This window comes from Felis catus, chromosome C1 (assembly GCF_018350175.1).
Source record: "Felis catus isolate Fca126 chromosome C1, F.catus_Fca126_mat1.0, whole genome shotgun sequence".
In the NCBI taxonomy this organism is placed as follows: Eukaryota; Metazoa; Chordata; class Mammalia; order Carnivora; family Felidae; genus Felis; species Felis catus.
The window spans coordinates 64,684,447-64,710,345 of NC_058375.1; the positions used below are offsets into that span (position 1 = coordinate 64,684,447).

At 36.8% G+C, this 25,899-nt stretch overlaps 1 protein-coding gene across 4 annotated transcripts in view; it reads left to right on the top strand.

The window, feature by feature from the left end:
- The window catches only part of AK5 (adenylate kinase 5), a 263,749-nt gene that overhangs the window by 46,193 nt on the left and 191,657 nt on the right, over window positions 1-25,899 (top strand). For all 4 annotated transcript variants that reach the window (XM_003990243.6, XM_019837266.3, XM_011284927.4 and 1 more), the window contains exon 6: window positions 19,986-20,177. In XM_003990243.6, coding sequence (XP_003990292.2) covers window positions 19,986-20,177 — 192 coding nt within the window. The remainder of the gene's footprint in view (window positions 1-19,985; window positions 20,178-25,899) is intronic.

Sequence of the window (25,899 nt, forward strand, 5' to 3'; positions counted from 1 at the left end):
ATTTGGGATTTTTCTTGTTTCTTGAGATAGGCCTGGATTGCAATGTATTTTCCTCTCAGGACTGCCTTCGCTGCGTCCCAAAGCGTTTGGATTGTTGTATTTTCATTTTCGTTTGTTTCCATATATTTTTTAATTTCTTCTCTAAAGAGCACTCATTTTTATATAGGACTTCCTGTAAAGTACAGGTTGAAACACACTTTCCTGGGTCCCATCTCCAGAGATTCTGATTCAGTAGAACAGAGTGGGGCTCATTGATTTGCATTTCTAGCAATTCTAGGGGATGCCCATCTCAGGGCAATTAGTGCAAGGATTGCTCTTTCAGTACCATGGCTGTAGATTGTCCTTCATATTGTTATCAGATTTAATTTAATTCATGTAATTTCATTAATTGTAAATCTTGGGAAAGGGGATGCAATTTGTCTTGGAGAAAAGAAGACCCAGGGTGAGTATGTTAACTGATATCAGGTATTATAAGAATTGCCATATGGAAGTGGCCCTTCTATTTATTCCCATATTTTTTTTAAACATTGTGCTGATCATATTGTGTTACAATTGTCTTTTTGCTTGACTATTAGACTATGAGCTCCTTAAGGTTGGGAAAATTGTCTTTCTCCTCTTTCTAATCAGGGCCTAATACCCAGACTAATCATTGGAAATATGAGAGATTAAAATTTTATTTGGGAAACAACAAATGCTATCCTCAGTCTGTCAGTCCTCCAGCATAATCTTTAAATAAGAAACATGCAGGGACAGCAATTGACAGCAAAAAAAAATTTATTTTATTATGAAACTGTCTCTAAACCCAGTGGAGCCCAAGAGTACCATCTGAACTCCATGGAGAGTTCCTTTTATGTAGGGTACTGGCAGCCTGGAGCCTAGCACCAAAACAGACTAGAAGACCTCTTCCAACCCTAATCCTACTCCCCACAAGTCTCACATTGTCCCACCACTGTTACAGAAACATAAATCCAGAGAATGCCAATGGAGGAGAAGAGGACAGAAAAGCACGAATTGGGCTGGTGCTTAGAGCAGCCCAATGTAGGCTTTCTGACAATTAAGTCCAGCAGATCTCTCTAGCTGCTTAGAAAGAAGCAAGTTCAAAGAGTAAGGTGAACAGCAGAAAGAGAGATGGGTATTACTTCTCCTGCCTCTTTGAAATAAAAGACAGGATCGTAGGTGAGAGAAAACATACCCCTACCTAGTACTACAGTACTAGGCACTCTACATCACCTAATATGGTAGCTCAGTGAAAAGTCTTGATCTGACCAACTTTAGCCATACTTCTCCTCAAAAGTGTAGAGAGAGGGATGGGGAAAAATGGAAAAAGAGTCTTCAATTCACTTTTCTTACAAATTAACATTCTCCATTTTTTTGTTCTTTTCTGTAAACCCAAGGGTCTTAACAGCTCAGGTCATAGAGTTTATAACCATATAACCATGCAGAGCCCATTCATGTTATTCGGGAAAAGAGAGTGAACAAAACAGATGATAGAGCTCATATTTGCCAGGGTCCAGGTCATCCTTTCCAGTGTCTAGATTCTTCCACTTATAAATGTCAAACTGGAGAAATCTTCATCAAGACATGGGTTGCTTTCCCTCTCCTGGAAAAAGAAAAAAATGCCTACCTATTTAGATTATCTTCTGTGTAGGAGGATAATGTCTATAAGATTCTCATCTTGTGAGCTACATACTTCACATAAAATTTTGGTGTTGCATTCCTCCTAAGCCATGTGTCTTCCCTTCTCTGTGAATTTGTTGTCTTGGAAAGACCACTCTTCCCTCTTTCTCTAGTTATTCCTTCCTCATCTTCAGGTCTCCACTCAATTGCCATTTCCTCATAGGAGCCTTCCATGAACTCCACAATAAGGTTGGATTTCCCTATTATATGTTCTCATAGTAACAACTCCACGTCTATGTTGTGAAAATTAATACAGTTACAGTTTTACATTTATTTGTGAAAATGTTTTGATTAAAGTTTGTCTTTGCCAATTGGCTACAAGCTGCATCAGGGCAAGAACATACCTGATTTGTGCTCATTGTTAGTCCTTGGTACGTAGAATAGAATCTAGCATATAATAGGTACACAGAACATGAGTGTACTAGTCTATAAGTTATCATGAACTTGCTCCAGTTGCTGTATATTCTTAATACTGGTATTGTTGGTCTTTTGAATTTTAGCCATTCTGGGGATGTGTTTTTTTCATTTTGCATTTCCTGGATTATTAATGAGGTAGGGACCTCTTTAGTTTATTATTTGGATATCCTCTTTTGTAAAAATGCCAGTTCAAGCCTTTTGCCCATTTTGCTATTTTCTGTTTTTCTTATTGATTTGTAAGAATACTTTTTATATTTTCAAAACAAGCCCTCTATTGATTGTATGTGTTGTAAGTATCTTCTCCCACTGATATTTTCATTTTTTTAATAGTGTATTTAATAAGTAAAAGTGTTTTTTTTTAATGTTAAAGTCACTCAATTATTAAACTTCTTCTTTATGGTTAATTTTTAGGTCCTATTTAAGAAATTAGTATCTACCCTAAGGTCTAGAAGCTATTTTCTTATAAGTTACCTTCTAAAATCTTTATCATTTTACTTTTCAGTTAGATCTGAACATCCACTTGGAATGAATTTTGCATATCCTATCATACAGAGTTAAGACTCATCATTTTCTTTTCTTTTTTAATTTTTTTAAAACTTCTATTTATTGGTGTGCCTGGATGGCTCAGTCACTTAAGCCTCCAACTTTGGCTCAGGTTGTGATCTTGTGGTTCGTGAGTTCGGGCCCTGTGTTGGGCTCTGTGCTGACAGCTCAGAGCTTGGAGCCTGCTTCGGATTCTGTGTCTTCCTCTCTCTCTGCCTCACTCTCTCTTTCTCTCTCTCAAAAATAAATAAACATTAATTTTTTAAAAAAATTCTGTTTATCGTAGAGAGAGAGCATGCATGCAAGTGAGGGAGAGGGGCTGAGGGAGAGAGAAAATCTTAAGCAGGGCTCAATCCCACAACTGTGATATGATCTGAGCTGAAATCAAGAGTCAGATGCTCAACCAACTGAGCCATCCAAGCACCCCAAGAGTCATCATTTTCTATATGAACATCCAATTGTATGAGTACCATTCATTGAAAAGACCGTGCTTTCCTCCACTGCATTGCAGAGCCACCTTTGTCATAAATCATATGCTCATATATTTGGCCAGTGGATCTGTTTCTGAGTTTTCTCTGTGTGCCAGTAGTTTACTAGTCTTCCTTAAAACCCAGCACCTCACTGTCTTAATTACTGTGGATTTATAATGAGTCACATTATCTTACAATAAGTTCTATCAGTTTGTCCTTTTTCTTCAAGATTTTCTTGAAGATTTCCTTGATTATTCTTGGCCCTATGCATTTTCAAATAAACTTTGGTCTATTTTTCAATTCCCATAAAACACAAAACTTTTAATAAACATGCTGACATTTAGAGATTACATTAAATCTATAGATCAATTGGAGGGCATTGATGTACTTTATAATATTAAGTGTCCCATTCATTAATATGGTATATACTTCATTTTATTTCTGCCAAGGTCTAGGTTATATTCTTGTATCCTTTTTCATTAGGTTTTTTTCTTCTAGGTGATTAAATGATTTTTTGGTTAAGTAGAATTTGTATTTTTCAGTGAGATAACATTTTAGTTTTAACCATTTATATATAAACACAAGTTAATAAAAACACATCACAAAACAGTAAAATTTCAGTTAATATTTATGGTGCATAGTTTCATGTTCACATGTTTTTAAGTATTGTATATATTAACAAATTTCACAACACATCATTATTCTGAGAAAAAATAATTAAAAGACACCTACCAATCTTTTTTTCTTAATTTAAGTAATTTCTACACACCCAAGGTAGGGCTCAAACTCATGACTCTGAGATCAAGAGTCACATCCTCTTCTGACTGAGCCAGCCAAGAGCCCCTAGAAATCTTATAATATATGATAGTAGATCACAAATTCTTAACAGCAACAAAAAAATAGTGAATATTTAGAAATAAATGGCAGTCACATAAGTGTTTTAATTTAACATTTTAGATTTGAAGCCACAATATCCACACAGCACACAAGGACCATGCTACCATGTATTCACTTCAGTGAGAGGGAATCACTGAAATGCCGAGTTAGGGGCAGGTACAGATAAATTCAATAATTGCTAATGAAAGAGTTTAAAACACACTATAAAAATTTGAGAAACTATAGTATCCTTTCTTGATAAAAACCCTCAAGAAAGTAGATATAGAAGGAACATACCTCAAGATCATAAAGGCCATATACAAAACACCCACAGCTAATATCATCTTCAATGGAGAAAAACTAAAACATTTTCCCCTAAGGTCAGGAACACAACAAAGATGTCCACTCTCACCAGTGTTGTTCAACATAGTGTTGGAAGTCGCAGCCTCGGCAATCAGACAACAAAAAGAAATAAAAGGCATCCAAACTGTCAAGGGAGAAGTCAAACTTTCACTCTTCATTGATGACATGATACTCTCCATGGAAAATCCAAAGACTCCACCAAAAAACTGCTAGAACTGATATATGAACTCAGCAAAATTGCTGGATGTAAAATCAACGTACAGAAATCAGTTGCATTTCTATACACCAATAATGAAGCAGCAGAAAGAGAAATCAAGAAATTGATCCCATTTACAATTGCACCAAAGCCCATAAAATACCTAGGAATAAACCTAACCAAAGAGGTAAAAGATCTGTACACTGAAAACTATAGAAAGCTTATGAAAGAAATTGAAGAAGACACAGAGAAATGGAAAAGCATTCCACATTCATGGATTGGCAGAACAAATATTGTTAATGTGGATACTACCCAAAGCAATCTACACATTCAATGCAATCCCTATCAAAATACCACCAGCGTTCTTCACAAAGCTAAAACAAAGAATTCTAAAATTTGGATGGAACTAGAAAAGACCCCAAATAGCCAAAGTAATGTTGAAAAAGAAAACCAAACCTGGAGGCATCACAATTCCTGACTTCAGGCTGTATTACAAAGCTGCAATCATCAAGACAGCATGGTACTGACACAAAAAGAGACACAGAGATCAATAGAATAGAATAAAACACCCAGAAATGGACCCACAAATGTATGGCCAACTAATCTTTGACAAAGCAGGAAAGAATATCCAATGGAAGAAAGACAGTCTCTTCAGCAAATGGTGTTGGGAAAACCAGACAGTGACATGCAGAATGAACCTGGACTACTGTCTTATACCATACACAAAAATAAACTCAAAATGAATGAAAGACCTCAATGTAAGACAGGAAACCACCAAAATTCTAGAGAAGAAAACAAGCAACGAGCTCTTTGACCTCGGCAACAGCAGCTTCTTACTAGACATGTCTATGGAGGCAAGGGAAACAAAAGCAAAAATGAACTATTGGGATCTCATCAAGATAAAACCTGCGCAGCTAAGGAAACAATCAACAAAACTAAAAGGCAACTGATGGAATGGGAGAAGATATTTGAAATGACATATCTGATACAGGGTTAGTATACAAAATCTATAAACTTTCAGACTCAACACCCAAAAAACAAATAATCCAGTGAAGAAATGGGCAAAGGACATGAACAGACATTTTCCCAAAGAAGACATCCAGATGGCAAACAGATACATGAAAATATGCTCAACATCACTCATCATCATGGAAATACAAATCAAAACCACAATGAGGCACCAGCTCACACCTGTCAGAATGGCTGAAATTAATGACTAGGAAAAAACAGATGTTGGCGAGGATGCAGAGAAAGGAGAACCCTTTTGCACTGCTGGTGGGAATGCAAACTGGCACAGCCACTCTGGAGAACAGTATAGAAATTCCTCAAAAAATTAAAGATAGAGCTACCCCATGATCCAGCAATTGCACTACTAGGAATTTATTCAAAGGATGCAAAAAATGCTGATTCAAAGAGGCACATGCACCCCAATGTTTATGGCAGTGCTATCAACAATAGCCAAATTATCGAAACAGCCCAAATGTCCATCAAGTGATGAATGGATAAAGAAGATGTGATATATATATATATATATATATATACACACACACATACATATATACATACATAATGGAATATTACTCAGTTATAAAAAAAGAATGAAATCTTGCTATTTGCAACAACAGGATGGATCCAGAATGTATTATGCTAAGTGAAATCAGTCAGAGAAAGACAAATACCGTATGATTTCACTCGTATGTGGAATTTAAGAAACAAAACAGATGAACATAGGGGAAAGGAAGGAAAAATAAGATAGAAACAGAGAGGGAGGCAAACCATAAGAGACTCTTAAATACAGAGAACAAACTGAGGGTTGCTGGTGAGGGGATGGGCTAAATGGGTGATGAGTATTAAGGAGGGCACTTGTTGGGATGAGCACTGGGTGTTGTATGTAAGTGATGAATTCCCAAACTCTACTCCTGAAACCATTATTATGCTACATGTTAACTAACTTGGATTTAAATAAAATTTTTAAAAAACTTTGAGAAAAATGTCATGACTGGGCACATTGGAACTGAATACTTGTACAGGATGGAACATCTGTTAGTAGGTCTCAAGAAACTGGGAACGAAAGTATTTCTTAGGCTCTGGGTTCCTAGTCTTGATACCCTTCCTCAGAAGGCGTTTATACACCTCGTTGTCAGGATCGACAGGCATATCTTCCAGAATTCCTTCCTTTGGGCCTCCTTCTTCACCCAGGCTAATGTGAATATGTCAGTAGGGCTGTATTTCCTTTTGGAGGGTCTAGAGTAGAAACTATTTCCTTGCTGCTCCAGCTTCCTCAATCTCCTGACATTCGTTGGCATATGCCCCTCGGGAGTGTAGCTTTTCTTGGAAAGCCAACAATGGCTGGTTGAGTCTTTCTCAAGCAATATCACATTAAAGCTCTGTTCAGTAGCATTTTAAATTCATTTTTAAATTGTTCCTAATATATAGGAATAAAATTGATTCTTGTATACTGCTTTTGTAGGCAGAGACCATGCTAACTTTGCGTATTTATTCTAATCGCTTTTAAATTCTTTTGGATTTTTTACATGTACAATCACATTGTCTCAAATGACTATTATATTTCTTTCTGTCCAATCCTATGTTTTAATTCTTTTTCATGTCTTATTGTACTGTCTAAAGTCTCCATTACAGTGTTAACTAGAAATGATTATGATAGGCATCTTTATTTCAACACAAGGGAAAATTTTCAGCATTTCTTGATTAAGAATGGTGCTTGCTATAAATTTTATGTATTTATTCTTTATCAAATTATGGATGTTCTGCTGAATTCCTAGTTTGATAAGAGTATTTATCATGAGTGGGGCACCTGGATAGCTCAGTCAGTTGAGCATCCAACTCTTTATTTCAGCTCAGTTCATGATCCCATGATTGTGGGATCAAGCCCTATGTTGCTCTGCTCTGAGCATGGAGCCTTCTTAAGATTCTCTCTCTCTCTCTCCCTCTCTCTCTCTCAAATACAAAAAGAATTTTTTGAAAATATCATGAATGAATGTTAAGTTTAACCGAATGTTTTCCCCATATTTATTTATTTGTTAAAATGATCTTTTGATATTTCTCTTCTATTTTGTTCATTTGATAAATTATATTGCTTGATTTTTGAAAGGAAAACCAATTTTTCCTGCATGAAATAAACCCAAATTGGTCATGGTGTACATAATTTTTTTATATATTGATGGATTCATTTGCTGATATTTTACTTAGATTTTTTGCATCTATGGTCATGAGTTAGATTAGTCTATAATTTTTCTTTCTTTTAATGTCCTTGTCAGGCTTTGGATTCAAGATTATGCCGGCCTAACAGAATGAATTGAGAAGTATTCATTCCTTGTTTTTTTTTTTTTAAGTTTACTTATCTTAGGGAAGGAGGGACAGAGAGAGAGAGAGAGAGAGAGAGAGAGAGAGAGAGAATCCCAAGCAGGCTCCACGCTGTCCCCATGCAGGGCTTGAACTCACGAACCATGAGATCATGACCTGAGCTTAACTGACAGGGTCACCCAGATGCTCCAGTTGTCATTCCTTTTATATTTAGTAGAAGGTTTTCTGTTAGCTTGGTGTCTGGTACAATTAATTCACTGGTAAAGCCATCAGGTTTTGAGTTTTCTTTGTGTGAGGGTTTTGAGTATGGATTTAACATCTGATTTTCTGTTTATTCTTTTGTCAGCTTAAGGAAGTTGTGTTTTTCTAGAAATCAGTTCATTTCAAATAATTTTGCAACTTGTTTTCATTAAGTTGTTCTTAATATCCTTTATCATCTTAAATTCTTTAAGATATTTAGGAATATATTCCCTCTTATTACCAATATTTATTTTTACCTTCTTTCTTTTTCTTGATTTGTTTCACCAGAATTATCAATTTTATTAGCCTTTCCAAGGAATCATCCCTTAGGTATATGTTTACTTTATATATTTTTTCTGCTATTATCTTTATCTTTTTCTTCTTTCAACTTTTTAGTTGACCTAAAAAGGCCTAATTTTTTTTTATCATTTTGAGGTGGATGCTTAGATCACTAATTTCAACTTCTTTTTCCCCCAATATATTCATTTAAGGCAATAAATGTTCCTGTAGCTATGGGTGTAGCTACATCCCATAAGTTTTGAAATGTCATAATTTATCATCATTTAATCTAAAATATTTTCTATTTCCACTGTGATTTCTTTGACCCAGGAATTATGTTAAAGTGTATTGTTTAACTTCCAAACATGAGGATTTTTTAATTTATATTTTTATTATTTGTGCAGGCTTACTTTCACTGTAGTTACTAAAGGTAATCTGCATGTGTTTCAAACATCTGAAATGTATTTAAATTTCCTTTATGGCTCAGAATATGGTCAACTTTTATAAATTTTCTGTGTGTATTTTAAAAGATTTTATATTCAACTTGGTAGTTGTAGTGTTTTGTGTGTGTGTGCGTGTGTGTATACTATATATATATGTGTACATCATATATATATACATTATATATATGTACACATATATATGTACACACATATATCTTTGTACACACACACACACACATATATATATATATATATATATATATATAGTTAATCATATTAAGTTCTCCTCTATCCTTACTGATTTTTTGGTTACTTGTTCTATCAGTTATTTGGAAAGATATATTAAAATCTCCCACTATGATTGTGGATTTTTGACCTTCTTCTTTTAGTTCTGTTTAAATTCAGCTTTGAATACTGAGAACCTATATTATTGGGTCATGCAAATTAAGGCTATTATTTCTTCCTAGATAATTAAACCTTTTAACATAATGAAGTGACACTCTTTAACTCTAGTAATACTTCTCTCTCTAAAGTCTATACTTTTCTGACATTTTTTCAGTTTTTTTCACATTTATTGAAGTATAAGTGACAAATAAAAATTGTGTCTATTTAAGGTACACAACTTGATGTTTCAATATATGTATACATTGTGAAATAATAACCACAATCTAGCTAACATACCCACCACCACAGATAGTTACCATTTATTTGTTCGTTTTGTTCTTTTCCTTTCTTCTTGTTTTTTCCTTTTTTTTGGTAAGAACACTTAAGATCTACCATCTTAGCAAAAATTCAGGTATATTAATTGTACCAATATTAATTGGTACTGTTAACGATAGTCACATTGCTGTTCTATAGATCTTCGGAACTTACTCATCTTGCATAACTGATTCCCTGTATGTTTTGGGCAACATGTCCTCATATCCCTCTCCACCCAGCCCTTGACAACCACCGTTGTATTGTTTTCTTTTGTGAGTTTGACTATTTTTGATTCCACGTGTAAGTGAGATCATGCGGTGTGTGTCTTTCTGTGACTAGCTTATTACATTTAATATAATGTCCTCCAGATTCATCCATGTTGTCACGATGGTAGGATTTCCTACTTTTTTAAAGCTAAATAATTATGGGAGTGCAGATATCTCTTTGAGATATTGATTTTGTTTCCTTTATACATATATACCCAGAAGTGGGTTTCCTGGATTATGAAGTTGTGCTATTTTTAACTTTTTTTTTTGAGGGCTATCTGTACTGTATTCCACAGCGACTGTACCAATTTACATTCCCACCAACAGTGCACAAGGGTTCCTTTTCCTCCATATCCTTCCCAAAACTTGCTATCTTTTGTCTTTTGGTAATAGCTACTCTAACAGGTATGAAGTGATATCTCGATGTGGTTTTGGTTTGCATTTGCCTGATGATTAGTGATGCTAAACAGCTTTTTATGTACCTGTTGGCCATTTGTATGTCTTTTAAGAAATGTCTGTTTATTTTGCCTGTTTTTTTTTTTTGGTAGGAAATGTATTATTAGGCATTTTATTTATTTTTTTCAGTTGTTTTAATTGAGGTGTAATTGGCATATCATTAATTCATTTCAGGTATACAGCATAATGATTCCATAATTACAAATGCCAAATGATCACAATAAATCCAGTTAATATCTATCACCATACATAGTGACAAAACCTGTTTTTCTCATGATGAGAACTTTCAAAGTCCACTCTCCTCGATACTTTCAGTTTATTTTTTCCTTTGCCGGTTAAATGTCAAATTGGGTTTGATATTTGTATAGTTTTACCACCTTTCTATTGGCTAATGTTTCCATGGTATGTTTTTTCCATCCTTTTGCTTTTAGCATTTCTGTATCTTTCTATTTCAAGAGTGCAACTGTATCAAGTACCTCTGATGCCCTATCTTCTATTCATTCTCGCAGCCCACCTTTTACTTGGCCATTGCTGCTGTGACCAGTTTCGTGCCATTGTAATGTGTGATTACTCACTGGGTGTGTCTGGCTTCCTGCCCAGGGACTCACCCATACACAGTGTGAAAGTATGGGGGAGGTGATATGCCAGGGGCAACTCCTGACCAGTAGGGGACAGGATCTGGTGGACAGAGGCTCCTCACACATGCTGCTCAGAAGGCCCAGAAGGATGGGGGTCCCAGTTGCGGGTCCCAAGGACTAACTGGACACTGTAACTTTATTGGCTGGCCCTCCTCCTGTAGATTCTCCCGGGCCCCACTGACAGCTTTATGGCTGCTTTCATGCTACAAGACCATATGGCCCGAAAAGCCTAAAACATTCATTATCTGGTCCTTTACAGAAAAAATTTGCTGACACCTGTTCTAGGGATCACCACATGCATCCTTAACTTAATGTCTCATAGAATTCAGTATTTCTGCCACTTCCTGAACAAGACCTTAAAACAATTGAACTTCATGTCCCTGCCTCATGACTAATCTCTTTTTTAAACACCACAAAATACTTTTAGTATTCTTTTATATGGTCACTATTCGTTTAGGTTGGCCCATATATTTACCACTTCATTGTTCTTCATTTGTTCCTCTGGACCAACTTCTATCTTGGATAATTTTCCTTCTACCTAAAGAATATTCTTTAATATTTCAGTATAGAATCTCTGGTGACGGATTCTGTCAGTTTTTGTTTGAAAATATCTGCATTTACTCTTAATTTTTGAATGATATTTTTATTGCATATAGAAACCAAGGCTGGCGGTTATTTTGTATTGACACTTTAAAGATAGCATTTCATTGTTTTGTAGCTTCATTGTTTCTTTTGAAAATACAGCTGTTTTTTGTTGCTCCTCTGAAGAGAATCTTTCGTTTCTTTTTCTCTGGCTGCTTTAAAGGTTTTGTTTGTTTGTTTTGATTTGGTCTTTTTGTCTTTCTAAACTTTTAGCAGTTTTACTATAATATGCTTAGATCTGAGTTTTTTGTTTATTCTGCTTGGCTTTTAGATTGCTTCTTGAATCTGAGACTTGATATTATTTGTGAGTTTGGAAAATTCTTAGCTATTGTATTGTCAAAGATTGCTTCTTCATTTTCTCTCTTACTCTAGAACTTTCTAACCATTCTCTTATATTTCTCTTTTGCTATGTTCTGTACTTTTCCTACCCCTCACTTCCCCTTGCTTCATTCTGGATATTTTCTTCTACTGTTTTAGTTCCCTCGTTCTCTTTTCAGCTATGCCTAATTGGCTGTTGAATACATTTAATCACCTAATATAATGAGAATTTGGGATGATTCTAAAAGGATTTAGTCCTATGAGGCTTGTTCACACATACTCTGATACAGCCCTTTAGGAGTCCAACCAAAAGGGGGGCAGTAGTAGTAGTTTCTAGAACATCTCCATGGTGGGACCCATTCCAGTTTTTGTCTCCCAGTCCCCTAGTCTGTTTAAAACTCTGCCCAGAAAGTATTTCCATGTTAAATGTTAGTGAAGTACAGTTATCTATCCTTTTTTCCTATAACGACCTAATCTAGATTCTGTGATAATGCAGTGTGTTCAATAAATGTTTAATGGATAAAAATTTTTTTTTTATTTTACATTTTCGCTGTAGGCAGAATAGGGAAGGAAAATTGAACCCAATATTAGAAAGGACTTCCCAGTTATTAAGCCTTCCCATAATGAAAAGGGCTGCCTCATAACTACTAGGTGCCTATCCCAAGAAATGCTCACAAGAACATTCAAGTTCAAATGCCCAACTTTAAAAATCACTTGTCAAGAGACTGTGGAAATAATTACAGGTTTGGCATTAATCTGGGTCAGATAACCTCCCAAGTTTTTTCCATCCTTTAGTTTCTGTGAATCCAGTTTGTGTTCCAGCTATGATATTCTATTTCTTTTCTTTTTAAGAAAAATTTTTAAAAATTTTATGTCTTTAGTACTTTGCTTCCTGGTTTCTGACAGTGGGATCTGAATTATGGAGTGTAGGCCTTCTGACATATCTTCATAAAGAATAGGCCAGTCAAAAGTACTGATAATTAGGAACAGGGAGTATTTTTTTTTAAGTTTATTTATTTATTCCTAGAGAGAGAGTGAGAGAATCCCAAGCGGGCTCCGCATTGTCAGCCCAGAGCCCAACGCGGAGCTCAATCTCATGAACAGTGTGTGAAATCATAACCTGAGCCAAAATCAAGAGTGAGATGCTTAACCAACTAAGCCACCCAGGCACCCCGCAAGCTCACTGGGCAGTTTGACTTGGTGAATATGTCTTTGCTTATCAAAGCAGGCACAAGTCCTTTTTAACAGAGTAATCATTTAGGTAAGGGACTTTAAGTCAATGTACAGAGGAAGATTCACATGTGTATATAATGATAGGGAAAAAAATTGATTTAGTTGATTCATTAGGAGAAATACTATCAGCAATTGAGAAGCTTACTTTCATGTAGACAAAGGTAGTATCTGAGTTTTTGTTCTCAAAGATTAATTTATTCACTCATTCATTGAATCAGCAACTATATTTTGAGAACCTAGGGCAAGAAAAAGTATGCCAAAGATCCACTTTGTTTGGTGATACTTTTCAACATTTCACAAGTGAATTTTATGAAAACTTTCTAGGACTTCACATCTTTTGGAATAGAGTGGTGTTTGCTTCTATTTGGGGGAAAAAAACATAAACAATTCAAATATTTTTTCCTTTAAAATGGGCTACTGTTGCGGTGCGTGGGTGGCTCAGTTGGTTAAGTGTCAAAATTCGGCTCAGGTAATGATCTCACAGTTCGTGAGTTCAAACCCCACATTGGGCTCTCTGCTGACAGCTCAGAGCGTGGAGCCTGCTTCAGATTCTATGTCTCCCTCTCTCTCTGCCCCTCCCTGCTCACACATGGGTGCTTAACTGACTGAGCCACCCAGGTGCCCCTAAAGTTTTTTTTTAAGTCTTTTAATTAAAAAAATGCAATTTTATTCAAAGTTGAAAAAGTCTTACGTAAATTTCAAGCTGTCTCTAATATTTCAGAACCTAAGAGTAAAAGACAAAATACAATGGTGATTACATATATGAGTCTATCCATTACTTCATTGTGTTATGTAGGGAGAAGCACTTACACTGTAGTCTGAAACAAAACACAAAATATATTAAAGTAAACCATTTCATTTGTTTAAATGCAGAATACAAGAATTTCAGTACAAAATGCAAGAATTTAAAAAGCCAAGAAGTTTTTCTCTGCATTTAATATTGAGCTAGTAATTCAGGATTTTTCCCATATTTTCATATACATCATGACCAAACCAAGCATAATACAATATTTTACTTGTCAAAATTGTCTTCTTCCTAATATAATTTATTTAAAGTAAATTTAAAAGAATGTCATTTTTTATGTTGAGTGAGGCCAAATATTACCAACGATTTTATTAAACAAAAATTTTCCCATATAATATTTGATAAAATAAAGGTTTTAACTTCAGATAATCTCTTTGTCATATATCACACTAAAATTATAAAGTGATTTTCTAAATTATTAAGGCTTTTCAAAAGCTATTTAACAGTTATTTTTTTTAATTAAGAAATAACTAAACTACAAAGATAGAGAGTCTTATACTTTACAGTTGAGGAAACTGAGGCTCAGAGAAAATGAACCGTTTGCTCAAAGGACAAAAATTAATAGATGGCAGATTCTGGATTCATATTCAGGATGATCTGATTCTAAAATTCACGCTCTTAATCACTTATGCTAATGTGTGGCTTACACAACGACAGTGGGAACTGAAAGAAGGGGAGTCTGAGTGGTATTTCAAAGACCAAATCCATAGGCAGTGCTGATAGCTTGGAGACATGAAAGTTTTGATGAGGAAGGTTAGAAATGATACTAAGTCTCCTAAGAGATTTAGGAAAGTAGTGTTGCTACTATAAAAAATACCATAAAAATAAAATTAATTAATTAATTGATTGAATAATTAAATAAGCAAGCAGGATAGGAATTTCATTTACAGAAAAAGATGCTGAGATTGATTTTGGCCTTTCTAAACCACAAATAACATTAAGACTTAACAGGTAGAAGGGTGCCTGGGTGGCTCAGTCGTTGAATATTTGACTCTTGATTTCAGTTCACGTCATGATTCCAGGGTCGTGGGATCCAGCCCCACATGGGGCTCCAAACTGAGTGTGGAGCGTGCTGGGGATTCTCTCTCTCTCTCTCTCTCTCTCTCTCTCTCTCTCTCTCTCTCTCTCTCCCCTTCTTCCCTGCTTGCTCACTCTCTCTCTCTCTAAAATAATAATTAAAAATCTTTAAAAAAAATACCTACCCCCCCCCCAAAAAAAAGAAGACTTACAGGTAGAGCCATCATACAAAGCATTTGAAAATACAGGACTTGGGGGTGCCTGGGTGGCTCAGTCGGTTAAGTGCCTGACTTCGGTTCAGGTCATGATCTCACGGTCCATGAGTTTGAGACCCGCAATCGGGCTCTGTGCTGACAGCTCAGAGCCTGGAGACTATTTCAGATTCTGTGTCTCCCTCTCTCTCTGCCCCTCCCCCACTCATGCTCTGTCTCTCTCTGTCTCAAAAATAAATAAATGTTAAAAAAAAAAATTAAAAAAAAAAAAGAAAATACAGGACTTGGATTCTGTTGAAAGTCAGTGCTGAAAATGTAGATTCAGGATCCATCCACTAAGGGTAGTAGTTGAAAAGTGCAGTAAAAGAGAACTGAGAGAATGAGAAGAGAATGAGGACCTGGAGACATGACCTAAAAACATGATCTAAGCCTCAAGGAAGGTGCCCACTCATGGGCTTAAGGAGGAAAAAATGTGAGCAAATAAAATAAATAAACAAATAAATAAATAGCAAAAAGTTAAAAGAAAACCGGGACAACCTACACTCATGAAAGCCAAGAGATAATAAACATGGCTAAAATTTACTGAGCACTTACCATGTGCTGTGTATTTCACATACATTATCTTACTTAATCTTTATAGTAACTCAGCAAGGTAGGTCTGCGTATCTTTATTGATAGATCAAGACACAGAGGATTTACAAAATTAAACCATATGCCTATCACTCAGTTGGCAAGTCCTAGGGCAAAAACTGGAGTGCATATTTCCAGCCTCCAGAGTCCATTTTCCAACCAGTGGTCTCTAAAGTGTACACGGCAAACCACTGTGGTGTGGGGAAAAAATGTTAGAATTACAATTATTATATCTCATTCTTTTTAAATTGCATTTCTTGTGTATATTTTATAACATACATCCTATATTAGTATGGTAATATGTGCATATTTTATATTTATTGGGGTATATGCCCAAATAATATACTAATGTAAGGAGACAAAAATAATTGGAATCATTTCTTTAAACCACTATGTAAAACTGCCATTTTGTCTTGTCACATCCTCAACAAGAAACTATATTCATTTTCTATGGCCATGTTGTCTTTTAAATGTGGTACTGGTTGTACTTGAGTTAACAAGAACCGTTTATTCCATACGTTGTTTTCAAGTCATTTGTTGATATTTTCAGAAACTTGTGAAGGCTTTGGGGTTATTTGGTTCTTAGTAATAGTAGAAGAAACACAGGCCTTCGACCAGACAGACCTGGGTTCAAATATCAGCTTTGACCTTACTGACCTTGTGACCTCAGACAAGTACCTCATTTCTCAGAGCCTCAGTTTGTTTATCTTAAACTGGAGATAATATTAACCTTGCAGATTATTGCAAAGTTTACCAATATCATAAGAAAATAACTTAGCATTGGGCATTGCATACAGCCAATACTTCTAAAAGGGCAGCAAGTAACATTAATAGGAGCAGTACTTAATTACTGTAGACAATATCTGTGGCCCAGTAGTCATGTCCCCTCTAAAAATCGGGGATTTTACAATATACCTTTGGCAAAGTTATGCCTATATTGTTCTTTTTTTTCTGTTCAATGTTTTTATTTAGTTTTGAGACAGAGAGAGACAGAGCATGAGCAGGGAAGGGGCAGAGAGAAGAGAGACGCAGAATCTGAAGCAGGCTCCAGGCTCTGAGCTGTCAGTACAGCCCTGATGTGGGGCTCAAACTCATGGACTGTGAGATCATGACCTGAGCTGAAGTCGGATACTTAACCAACTGAGCCACCCAGGCGCCGCATTGCCTATATTGCTCTTAATTCAACCTAGAATCTTGTTTCAACGTAGACAAGTATTTAGAAGTAGGCAAGTAGTCTAGAAAAGTATTTTCCAGAAATATGGAAGCCACTGCAAATAGCTCTGTGGATTGGGGAATGCCATTTATATGAACTACAGGCATGCCTGAAAGATGTAGGTTCAGGTCCAGACCACTGCAGTAAAGTGAGTATTACAATGAAGCAGGTCAGATTAAATTTTTGTTTTCCTGGATATAAGAGTTATGTTTACACAAGTCTGTAGTCTACTGAGTGTGCAGTAGCATAATGCCTAAAAAACCAATGTACATACCTTAATTTAAAAATACTTTTTGGGGGCACCTGGGTGGCTCAGTCAGTTAAGCATCCAACTTTGGCTCAGGTCATGATCTCACAGCTCGTGAGTTTGATCCTTGCATCGGGCTCTGTGCTGACAGCTCAGAGCCTGGAGCCTGCTTCGGATTCTGTGTCTCCCTCTCTATCTGCCCCTCTGCCCCCTCTATCTCTATGTCTCTCTCTCTCTCTCAAAAATAAATAACCATTAAAAAAATTTAAATACTTTATTGCTTAAAAAAAAAGTCAAGCCATCATCTGAGTTTTTAGCAAGTTGTACTTGTTTTGCTGGTGGGTGGTTTTGCCTCGATACTGATGGCTGCTGGCTGACCAGGGTGGTGGTTGCTGAAGGCTGAGGTGGCTGCAACCATTTCTTAAAATAAGACAACAGTGAAGTTTGCCACTTCACTGACTCTTCCTTTCACAAACAATTTCTTGTAGCATGTGATGGTGTTTGATAGCATTTTACCCACAGTAGAACTTCTTCCAGAATTGGAGTCGATCTTCTCAAACTCTGCCACTGCTTCAGCTAAGTTTGTGTAACATTCTAAATCCTCTGTTGCCATTTCAACAATCTTCACAGCATCCTCACCAGGAGTAGGCTCCATCTCATGAAACCACTTTCTTTGCTCATCCATAAGCAGGACCTCATCCGTTAAAATCTAATAGGAGATGGCAGCCATTCAGTTGCACCTTCAGGCTCCACTTCTAGTTCTAGGTCTCTAGTTCTTTCCACCACATCTGCAGTTTACTGCCTCCACCAAAGTTGGAACCCCCTCGAAGTCACTCATGAGGGTTGGGATCAACTTCTTCCAAACTCCTGTTAATGTTTATATTTTGACCTCTTCCCATGAATCATGAATGTTCTTAATGGCATCTAGAATGGTGACTCCTTTACAAAAGGTTTTCAATGTACTTTGCCCAGATCCATCAGAAGAATCACTAGCTATGGCAGCTATAGCCTTACAAAATGTATTTCTTAAATAATAAGACTTTTTGAAAATTGAAATTACTCCTTGATCCATGGGCTACAGAATGGATGTTGTGTTAATAGGTATGAGAACAACATTAATTCCATTGTCCATTTCCATTAGAGCTTTTGGGTGACCAGGTGTATTGCAGTATTTTGAAAGGAATCTTTTCTTCTGAGCAGTAGGTCTCAAGAGTATGCTTAAAATACTCAGTAAACCATGTTTTGAAGAGATGTGCCATCATCCAGGCTTTGTTGTTCCATTGATAGAGCACAGGCAGAGTAGATTTAGCATAAATCTTAAGGGACCTAGAATTTTCAGAATGGTAAATGAGCATTGGCTTCAACTTAAAGTCACCAGGTACATTAACTCCTAACAACCAAGTCAGCCCGTCCTTTGAGGCTTTGAAGCCAGGCATTGACTTCTCTCTAGCTGAGAAAGTCCTAGATGGCATCATCTTCAAGGACATAACTGTTTTGTCTGCAGTGAAAATATGTTATTTAGTGTAAGCTACTTACGTTAATTATCTTACCTAGATAACTTGCTGCAGCTTCTGTATCAGCACTTGCTGCTTCACCTTGCACTTTTACGTTATGGAGAAGCCTTCTTTCCTTAAACCTCATGAACCCACCTCTGCTAGCTTCAGACTTTTATTCTGCCAGCTTCTTCATCTCTTTCAGCCTTTACAGAGTTGAAGAGAGTTAGGGCCTTGCTCTGGATTAGGCTTTGGCTGAAGGGAGTGTTGTAGCTGGTTTGATCTTCTATCCATAACTTTCTCCATGTCAGCAATAAGGCTGTTTCACTTTTTTATCATTTATGTGTTCACTGGAGTAGCAGTTTTAATTTCCTTCCTTTGCATTTACAACTTGGCTAACTAGTGTGAGAGGCCTAACTCTTAGCCTATCTCAGCTTTTGACATGACTCCCTAACTAAGCTCTATCATTTCTAGCTTTCACTTGAACACTTAGAGGCCATTATATGGTTGTTAATGGCTTAATTTCAGCATTGTTGTGTCTCAGGGAATAGGGAGGCCCAAGAAGATGGAGAAAGACAAGGGAGTGGCCAGTGGGTAGAGCAGTCTGAACACACACAACATTTATTGATCAAGTTTGCCATCTTATATGGGTGTGGTTCGTGGCACCCCAAAACAATTACAATAGCCTGAGAAACTTAACAGAAACCCATGGGGGAGGGGAAGGAAAAAAAAAAAGAGGTTAGAGTGGGAGAGAGCCAAAGCATAAGAGACTCTTAAAAACTGAGAACAAACTGAGGGTTGATGGGGGGGGGGGGGGAGGGTGGGTGACGGGTATTGAGGAGGGCACCTTTTGGGATGAGCACTGTGTGTTTTATGGAAACCAATTTGACAATAAATTCCATTTATTGAAAAAAAAACCAATTACAATAGTAACATCAAAGATCACTGTTCACAGATCACCATAGCAAATAGAGTAATAATGACAAAGTTTCACATATTGCAAGAATTACCAAAATGTGACACGGAACCACGAAGTGAGCACATCTGTTGGAAAAATGGTGTCAATAGACTTGTTAGACAAAAAGGTTGCTAATAATCAATAAAGCAAAGTACAACAAAACAACGTATGCCTTTATAATAACCATGGCTCCTTCTGCTCTTGTATAGAGCAGTAGCCCTACTGGCAGAGACATAGAGGGCCAAAGATGGCCTCAACAGAATGCCACTGCCCTCACTTGCATTGGTTGGTGTGTTGAATGCTTGTCTACTTGTTTGATGCTGTTTGCAGATCTGTACTCCCGACTTGGTGGTATTCCTGGCTTGTGCCAATCAGAGGCTCAAAGAGAGATTACTGAAGCGTGCAGAGCAACAGGGGCGGCCGGATGATAATCTGAAAGCTACCCAAAGGAGACTAATGAACTTCAAGCAGAACGCTGCTCCATTGATTAAATACTTCCAGGAAAAGGGGCTCATCATGACAGTAAGTTAGCTATACTTTTACATACATGCCCACTACAGGAATGATCTTTCAGATGTCTAATTAACCTGTTCTCATTTAGAAATCCTCTTTACCTTCAAAAAGTGGCTTTTCTTGGGTGCCGATCCAATGGGAAAAAAAAAATCAGTATTTTTTACCTGATTTGCCTTTTTAAGTTATAATGATGAAACTACTTTCACTTTAGTTTGATTTTACAAAAAAAAAAAAAAAAAAAAAGATAAATTTTAACCTTATTTAAAGTTCTTTAGCCCCCAAATAAAAAAGTATTTCTAAATAATTGTTTGGATAATTTTAATGTTTATTTATTTCTGAGAGAGAAAGACAGAGCATGAGTGGGGAAGGGGCAGAGAGAGAGAGGGAGGCACAGAATCTGAAACAGGCTCCGAGCCATCAGCAGAGAGCCTGACGTGGGGCTCAAACCTGGAAACGGTGAGATCATGACCTGAGCCGAAGTTGGTTGCCCAACTGGCTGAGCCACCCAGGAGCCCCTTGTTTGTATAATTTTAAGTAGTACTTTCCCAACTTCTCAACTGTTGTGTCTTTGGAAACCCAATAAAACTGATAGAGTTAAAAACACATACCTGACATAGTGTTATATTAGACTTAAATTGTAAGTTAGGCTTTATTACAATGTACCACATAAGGAAATGAGATTCCAATGGCACAAAAAAGTTTCCTAAGTGTTTGACTTGCTCAAAGAAGTAATGCCGTCTCAAAATGGAAGGCATTGATCTTTTTGCTCCATTAACAATGTTAATATTAATATTTTCATAATTAGTTTTTTCTGTGGTTGATGATACTCAGTGTACCAATGAAAAGACTGAATCATTACTTAATACAGTTATTGGAATACAATAAGTTAGAGGTGAAGATTCAGCCAAATTGTGATCTCATAACATCGGAGACTTAAGTATTAAAATAGAAGAAACAAAGAGAATCATTGGCCATCTGAAGAAAACATTTTATGGGAAGAAGACACTAACATCAGTGCAGCTCTATTGTAGCTGGATGGTAGCAAAATAGCAGAACTCTTCCTCCAGCCCTTGGGTCCTTCTCATCAGACCAGAGATTCTTGTCTAGTGGGGTTAGGAGGCCCGGTAGACAATCTGATGAAAATGATGCATTTCTGTCTTAATAAAATGCACAAAAGATTTTTTTTTTTTACAAATTTTAGGTAAGTCTACTGAAGCTCATTCACAGAGCTCCTATGACTTAACAATTCCTGAGTTTAAAAAATCTCTTTATTAGACTAAGATGCCCTTAGATCTGAGACAGTCACGGCACTTGAATAAAAATCTATTTGCAGTCTTTATAGCACTGTAAAGAAAAATTTTTTAGGATTTGCTTTTGAGTCAAAACTGTCATGCCAGAGAATTGTAAATCTGATCTGAAAATTGTTCACAGTGCCAGAGTTCATTTTATGGTCTAAAAGAGACATTAATAGGAAAGATTGAAGAAAATCAGGGTGGATGTTTCTCTGGTTATTTTTTGTTGGGATTGTTCCTTGTTTCTCTTGTAAATTACCAATGCTGACTTCTGCCTGTGTCATGAAAAAAGAAATTTACCCTACAGACCAAACCCCCAGCTGCAAAGTGCAGAGCCAGGGTTTTAATTGATGTTTGCAGGGCTTAAAGGTATTACCAGAGTGTCTCTGATTACTCCCTGCTTGTCACGTTCGTCATCACAAGCAAAGCAGATTTCCCAAATGAATGCAGAGTGGGGATTGTTAATTTACTAATATTTTGCATGGAGGTGAAACGCCATTGCCTCTAATTGAGGGAGTCAATAACAATGTGGATGACAGCCTGTAACCTCACTGCTAAAATCAAATAAGCTTTAAGATAAACGCCTCTAATTACTGGGACAGTTGCCTCGGAAAGTCACCTTTTGAAAAGTGGTGAACACAAACACAGGCTAAGCTCTGGGGAATAGAATTTGAAAATTTAGTCTGACAAAGGAGCAAGTACTGCATCCTGAATCACATGTCCCCCTTCAGAATGCGGATCATAGTTTGGTTTTGGAATTACAACATATTTGGTAGCATTTCTGCTTTTAAAGATGAGTCAAGAAATAAAAAGCGTCATCTTTATTAATCACAAGCATATCAAGATTTTAATTAAAAAACTGGGAGTTAATAGGTCAAACCAAATGTTTCCTTTTCTCTGTAGTTTTTTTCTGTTTCTTTGACCTTCCCATCCAAATTTATTCATTTAGTAAGTATTTATTGAGAACCATTGGGTGCGAGACACTCTGCTAAATAAGCAAAAAGTAAGGATCTTTACTTTATTCCCTGACATATTGCAAATTCCTAGAACAGTACCTGCCTGGTACATACTGTGCTCCCAGTAAATGAGCAAAGCTGAATGATTATTTGTTAATTAACTTAGTTTCATAGGAATCAACACTAACATTTAAATACAAGTACACTTATCCCTAAACTGCCAGTGCATAGCTATTGGTTAATTATCACCACCTTCCCTAACATCACTGCACAGGGTGGTGGGAAAGAAATCTAAACAGCACAAACCCTCAGCAGATTTGGCAATTGACCTAAACATAAGAAAGGCAATGAAGATACTTGATAATAGTTTACCCAACCAAATCCATTCTCCTAAAATTACTAAGTCGAAAATTCTGTCATTGCTTCTCAATACTTGAGGTTGATGAATTTGTAAATAGGTAACATGGTGAAGCTGTATTTCCTTTAAATACCATCGCTTTTTGTATCCTATTTAAATAGTCATTCTCATGTAACCAAAAGGCTCATTAATTCCTATTTGTTGGGTTTAGTAACTGAGACAGAATATAGCAAGGAGATTAGGGCACCTGGGTGACTCAGTTAGTTGAGCATCCTACTCTTGATTTCAGTTTAAGTCATGATCTCACAGTTCCTGAGATCAAGTCCTGCATCTAGCTCTGTGCTGATGGCACCAGGCTTGCTTGGGATTCTCTGTCCCTCTCTCTCTACCCCTCCCCAGGTCATGCCCACTCTCTCTCAAAATAAATAAATAAAAACAAATAAAAAGAATATAGTCAAGGAGAAGTTTTCTTTTTTTAATATAATTTATTGACAAATTGGTTTCCATACAACACCCAGTGCTCATCCCAACAAGTGCCCTCCTCAATGCCTATCACCCACTTTCCCCTCTCCCCCACCCCCATCAACCTTCAGTTTGTTCTCAGTATCCAAGAGTCTCTCATGGTTTGCCTCCCTCCCTCTCTGTACCTTCCACACCCCCCCACCATGGTCTTCTGTTAAGTTTCTCAAGATCCACCTATGAGTGAAAACATATGGTATCTGTCTTTCTCTGACTGACTTATTTCACTTAGCGTAATACCTTCCAGTTCCATCCATGTTGCTGCAAATGGCCAGATTTCTTTCTTTCTCATTGTCAAGTAGTATTCCATTGTATACATAAACAACATCTTCCTTATCCATTCGTCAGTTGATGGACATTTAGGCTCTTAAGGAGAAGTTTTCAAAAGTTAACAAGAAAGGCTATGGAGGTATTCTGGAAGATACTTGGGTGACAATGGTGTATGTGTGTGCTGGGTATATGTCCCTCTGAATTGTTTTAAATTCACTTTTTAAAAAAATTAAGTAGACAGTGCCTTCTAGAATGAAACCTGATACTGATAGAATCTCAGTGTGAAGAGCCTAGAGGACACATGAGAAATATCCACTTGGAGTTGAATATAGGGCAGCTTATAAGGAATCACACTGTCTAGGCAACAAGCGTTTATGGAATCCTACTGTGTGCAGAGCTGGCAAGGCCGAGCTGCCCTAGAAAAGGTACTGTTGCTTCATTTAGGAGAGGAGCATCTTCATGGATGGTAGTCCCCATTTCCAGAACTAAATTAAAATGTGAATCAGATTACTTTTATTATTGTGGGCTCTAAAACCTAAAATACATGTTATGACACCAGTTTCGTTCTCTGATCTTTTGTATAGAAAGGAAAATAAAAGCACTGAGAGATAAAGCTATTTGCTTACAAAGTGCAACGCACATAGAGCAAAGCAGCATCCAGTGTTCTGGGAGCGAATCAGGATGCTTCCTAAACAACCTCACAACAGTGTTGGGGCTGGGACAAGGGGATACCAAATCTGAGCTGATTCTGGTGTTCTGTCTCAGTAAGAAGCAAGCACCAACTCACAACCTCTCCACACCCAGAGCTTGCTCAGTATCAGTGCAGTTCACACTCCACAGACAGAGCAAACCAAATGACTCAGTGAACGCAGCTCCTTTCAAAGTGGGAAATTGATGCCAATTATACGGCAAACCCATCGTCAATGCCTGATGATAAGAGCACTCACACCAGTAAAGGCAGTATTCTCATTGTGATGTTTCATGAAGGCATTTACAGGAAAAATGAGGATGAACTTAAACAATGAACATGCTTCCTTCTCCAAAAGAATGTAAAATATTTTTCTATTGATGATATTATTTCAGACATCCGTGAAATAGAGTCCCAAAAGTCCCAACGCATGACCTTCCAATCATCTTAAGTAGGGCCTTATATGAACTAAATGGTGTAGATAAAATCAAGATAATATTCAACTGACCACATCTGAAAGAGTCACATGAAGGAAGCCTCAGTTCCAAGCACTTTGACAGACAAGTCTATCTAAGAATACTTTAGTTAAGGCCTGTGCTGTTTTCTATGGGACTGGCTTTCATCACAGCTTGTTTTTATTTGTAATTTTTTTCTTTTTTTTTTCTTTTTTTTTTAAATCTTTTTTTTTTTTTTAATTTTTTTTTTCAACGTTTATTTATTTTTGGGACAGAGAGAGACAGAGCATGAACGGGGGAAGGGCAGAGAGAGAGGGAGACACAGAATCGGAAACAGGCTCCAGGCTCTGAGCCATCAGCCCAGAGCCCCACGCGGGGCTCAAACTCACAGACCGCGAGATCGTGACCTGGCTGAAGTCGGACGCTTAACCGACTGCGCCACCCAGGCGCCCCTGTAATTTTTTTCAAAGTAAAATGAAACTAAGAGATAGTTGGTAGCTGAATGTCATATCATACTAACAGCTTCCTATAAACTCTTCTCTCAGCCCTACAGTTCATGACCGGAAAATGTACAATACACAATCTACATTTCTAGCTGGTCGTGTTTCCAAGAGACACTCTGATCAGAAAAGTAATTTTGACAATAGTGTCAGAAATAGTGTCAGCAAACATTCCACACTTGTAGAACTAGGTCTTAATTTACTTTAATATGTTATACTGAGACTTATTGGGAACATGAGTAAGAAAATCATATTTTTGGTAAAATTATTGAACTAAATTTTTTTCATATTTAAGACCAAACTAGTTGGTCTTCCATTGATCTTAAACATTGATTGAGGCAAAGAATTGATCAATATCTTTAAAGAGGGATGGCAGTGTAAATTAAGTGACTGAAGGGGATGAAAAGGAAGAAGGAGGAGGAGGAGGAGAAGGAGAAAGAAAGAGAAGAAGGAGAAAGGGGGAAAGAAAGAGAAAGAGAAGAAAGAGGAGGAGGAAGAGGAGACAAGAAAAGAAAAAGGATAGGCATGAAAAACTTGGCAGTCAGGAAAATACAGAAGAAAAAAAAATTATGAGTAATGTTATCTTAAAAAACAATAGCTAATAATTTCTGAGTACTAAATATATGTTGGGTACTATTCGAAGTGCTTCACATGTTTTAGGTCATGAATCTTCACTAAATCTCCATCAGACAG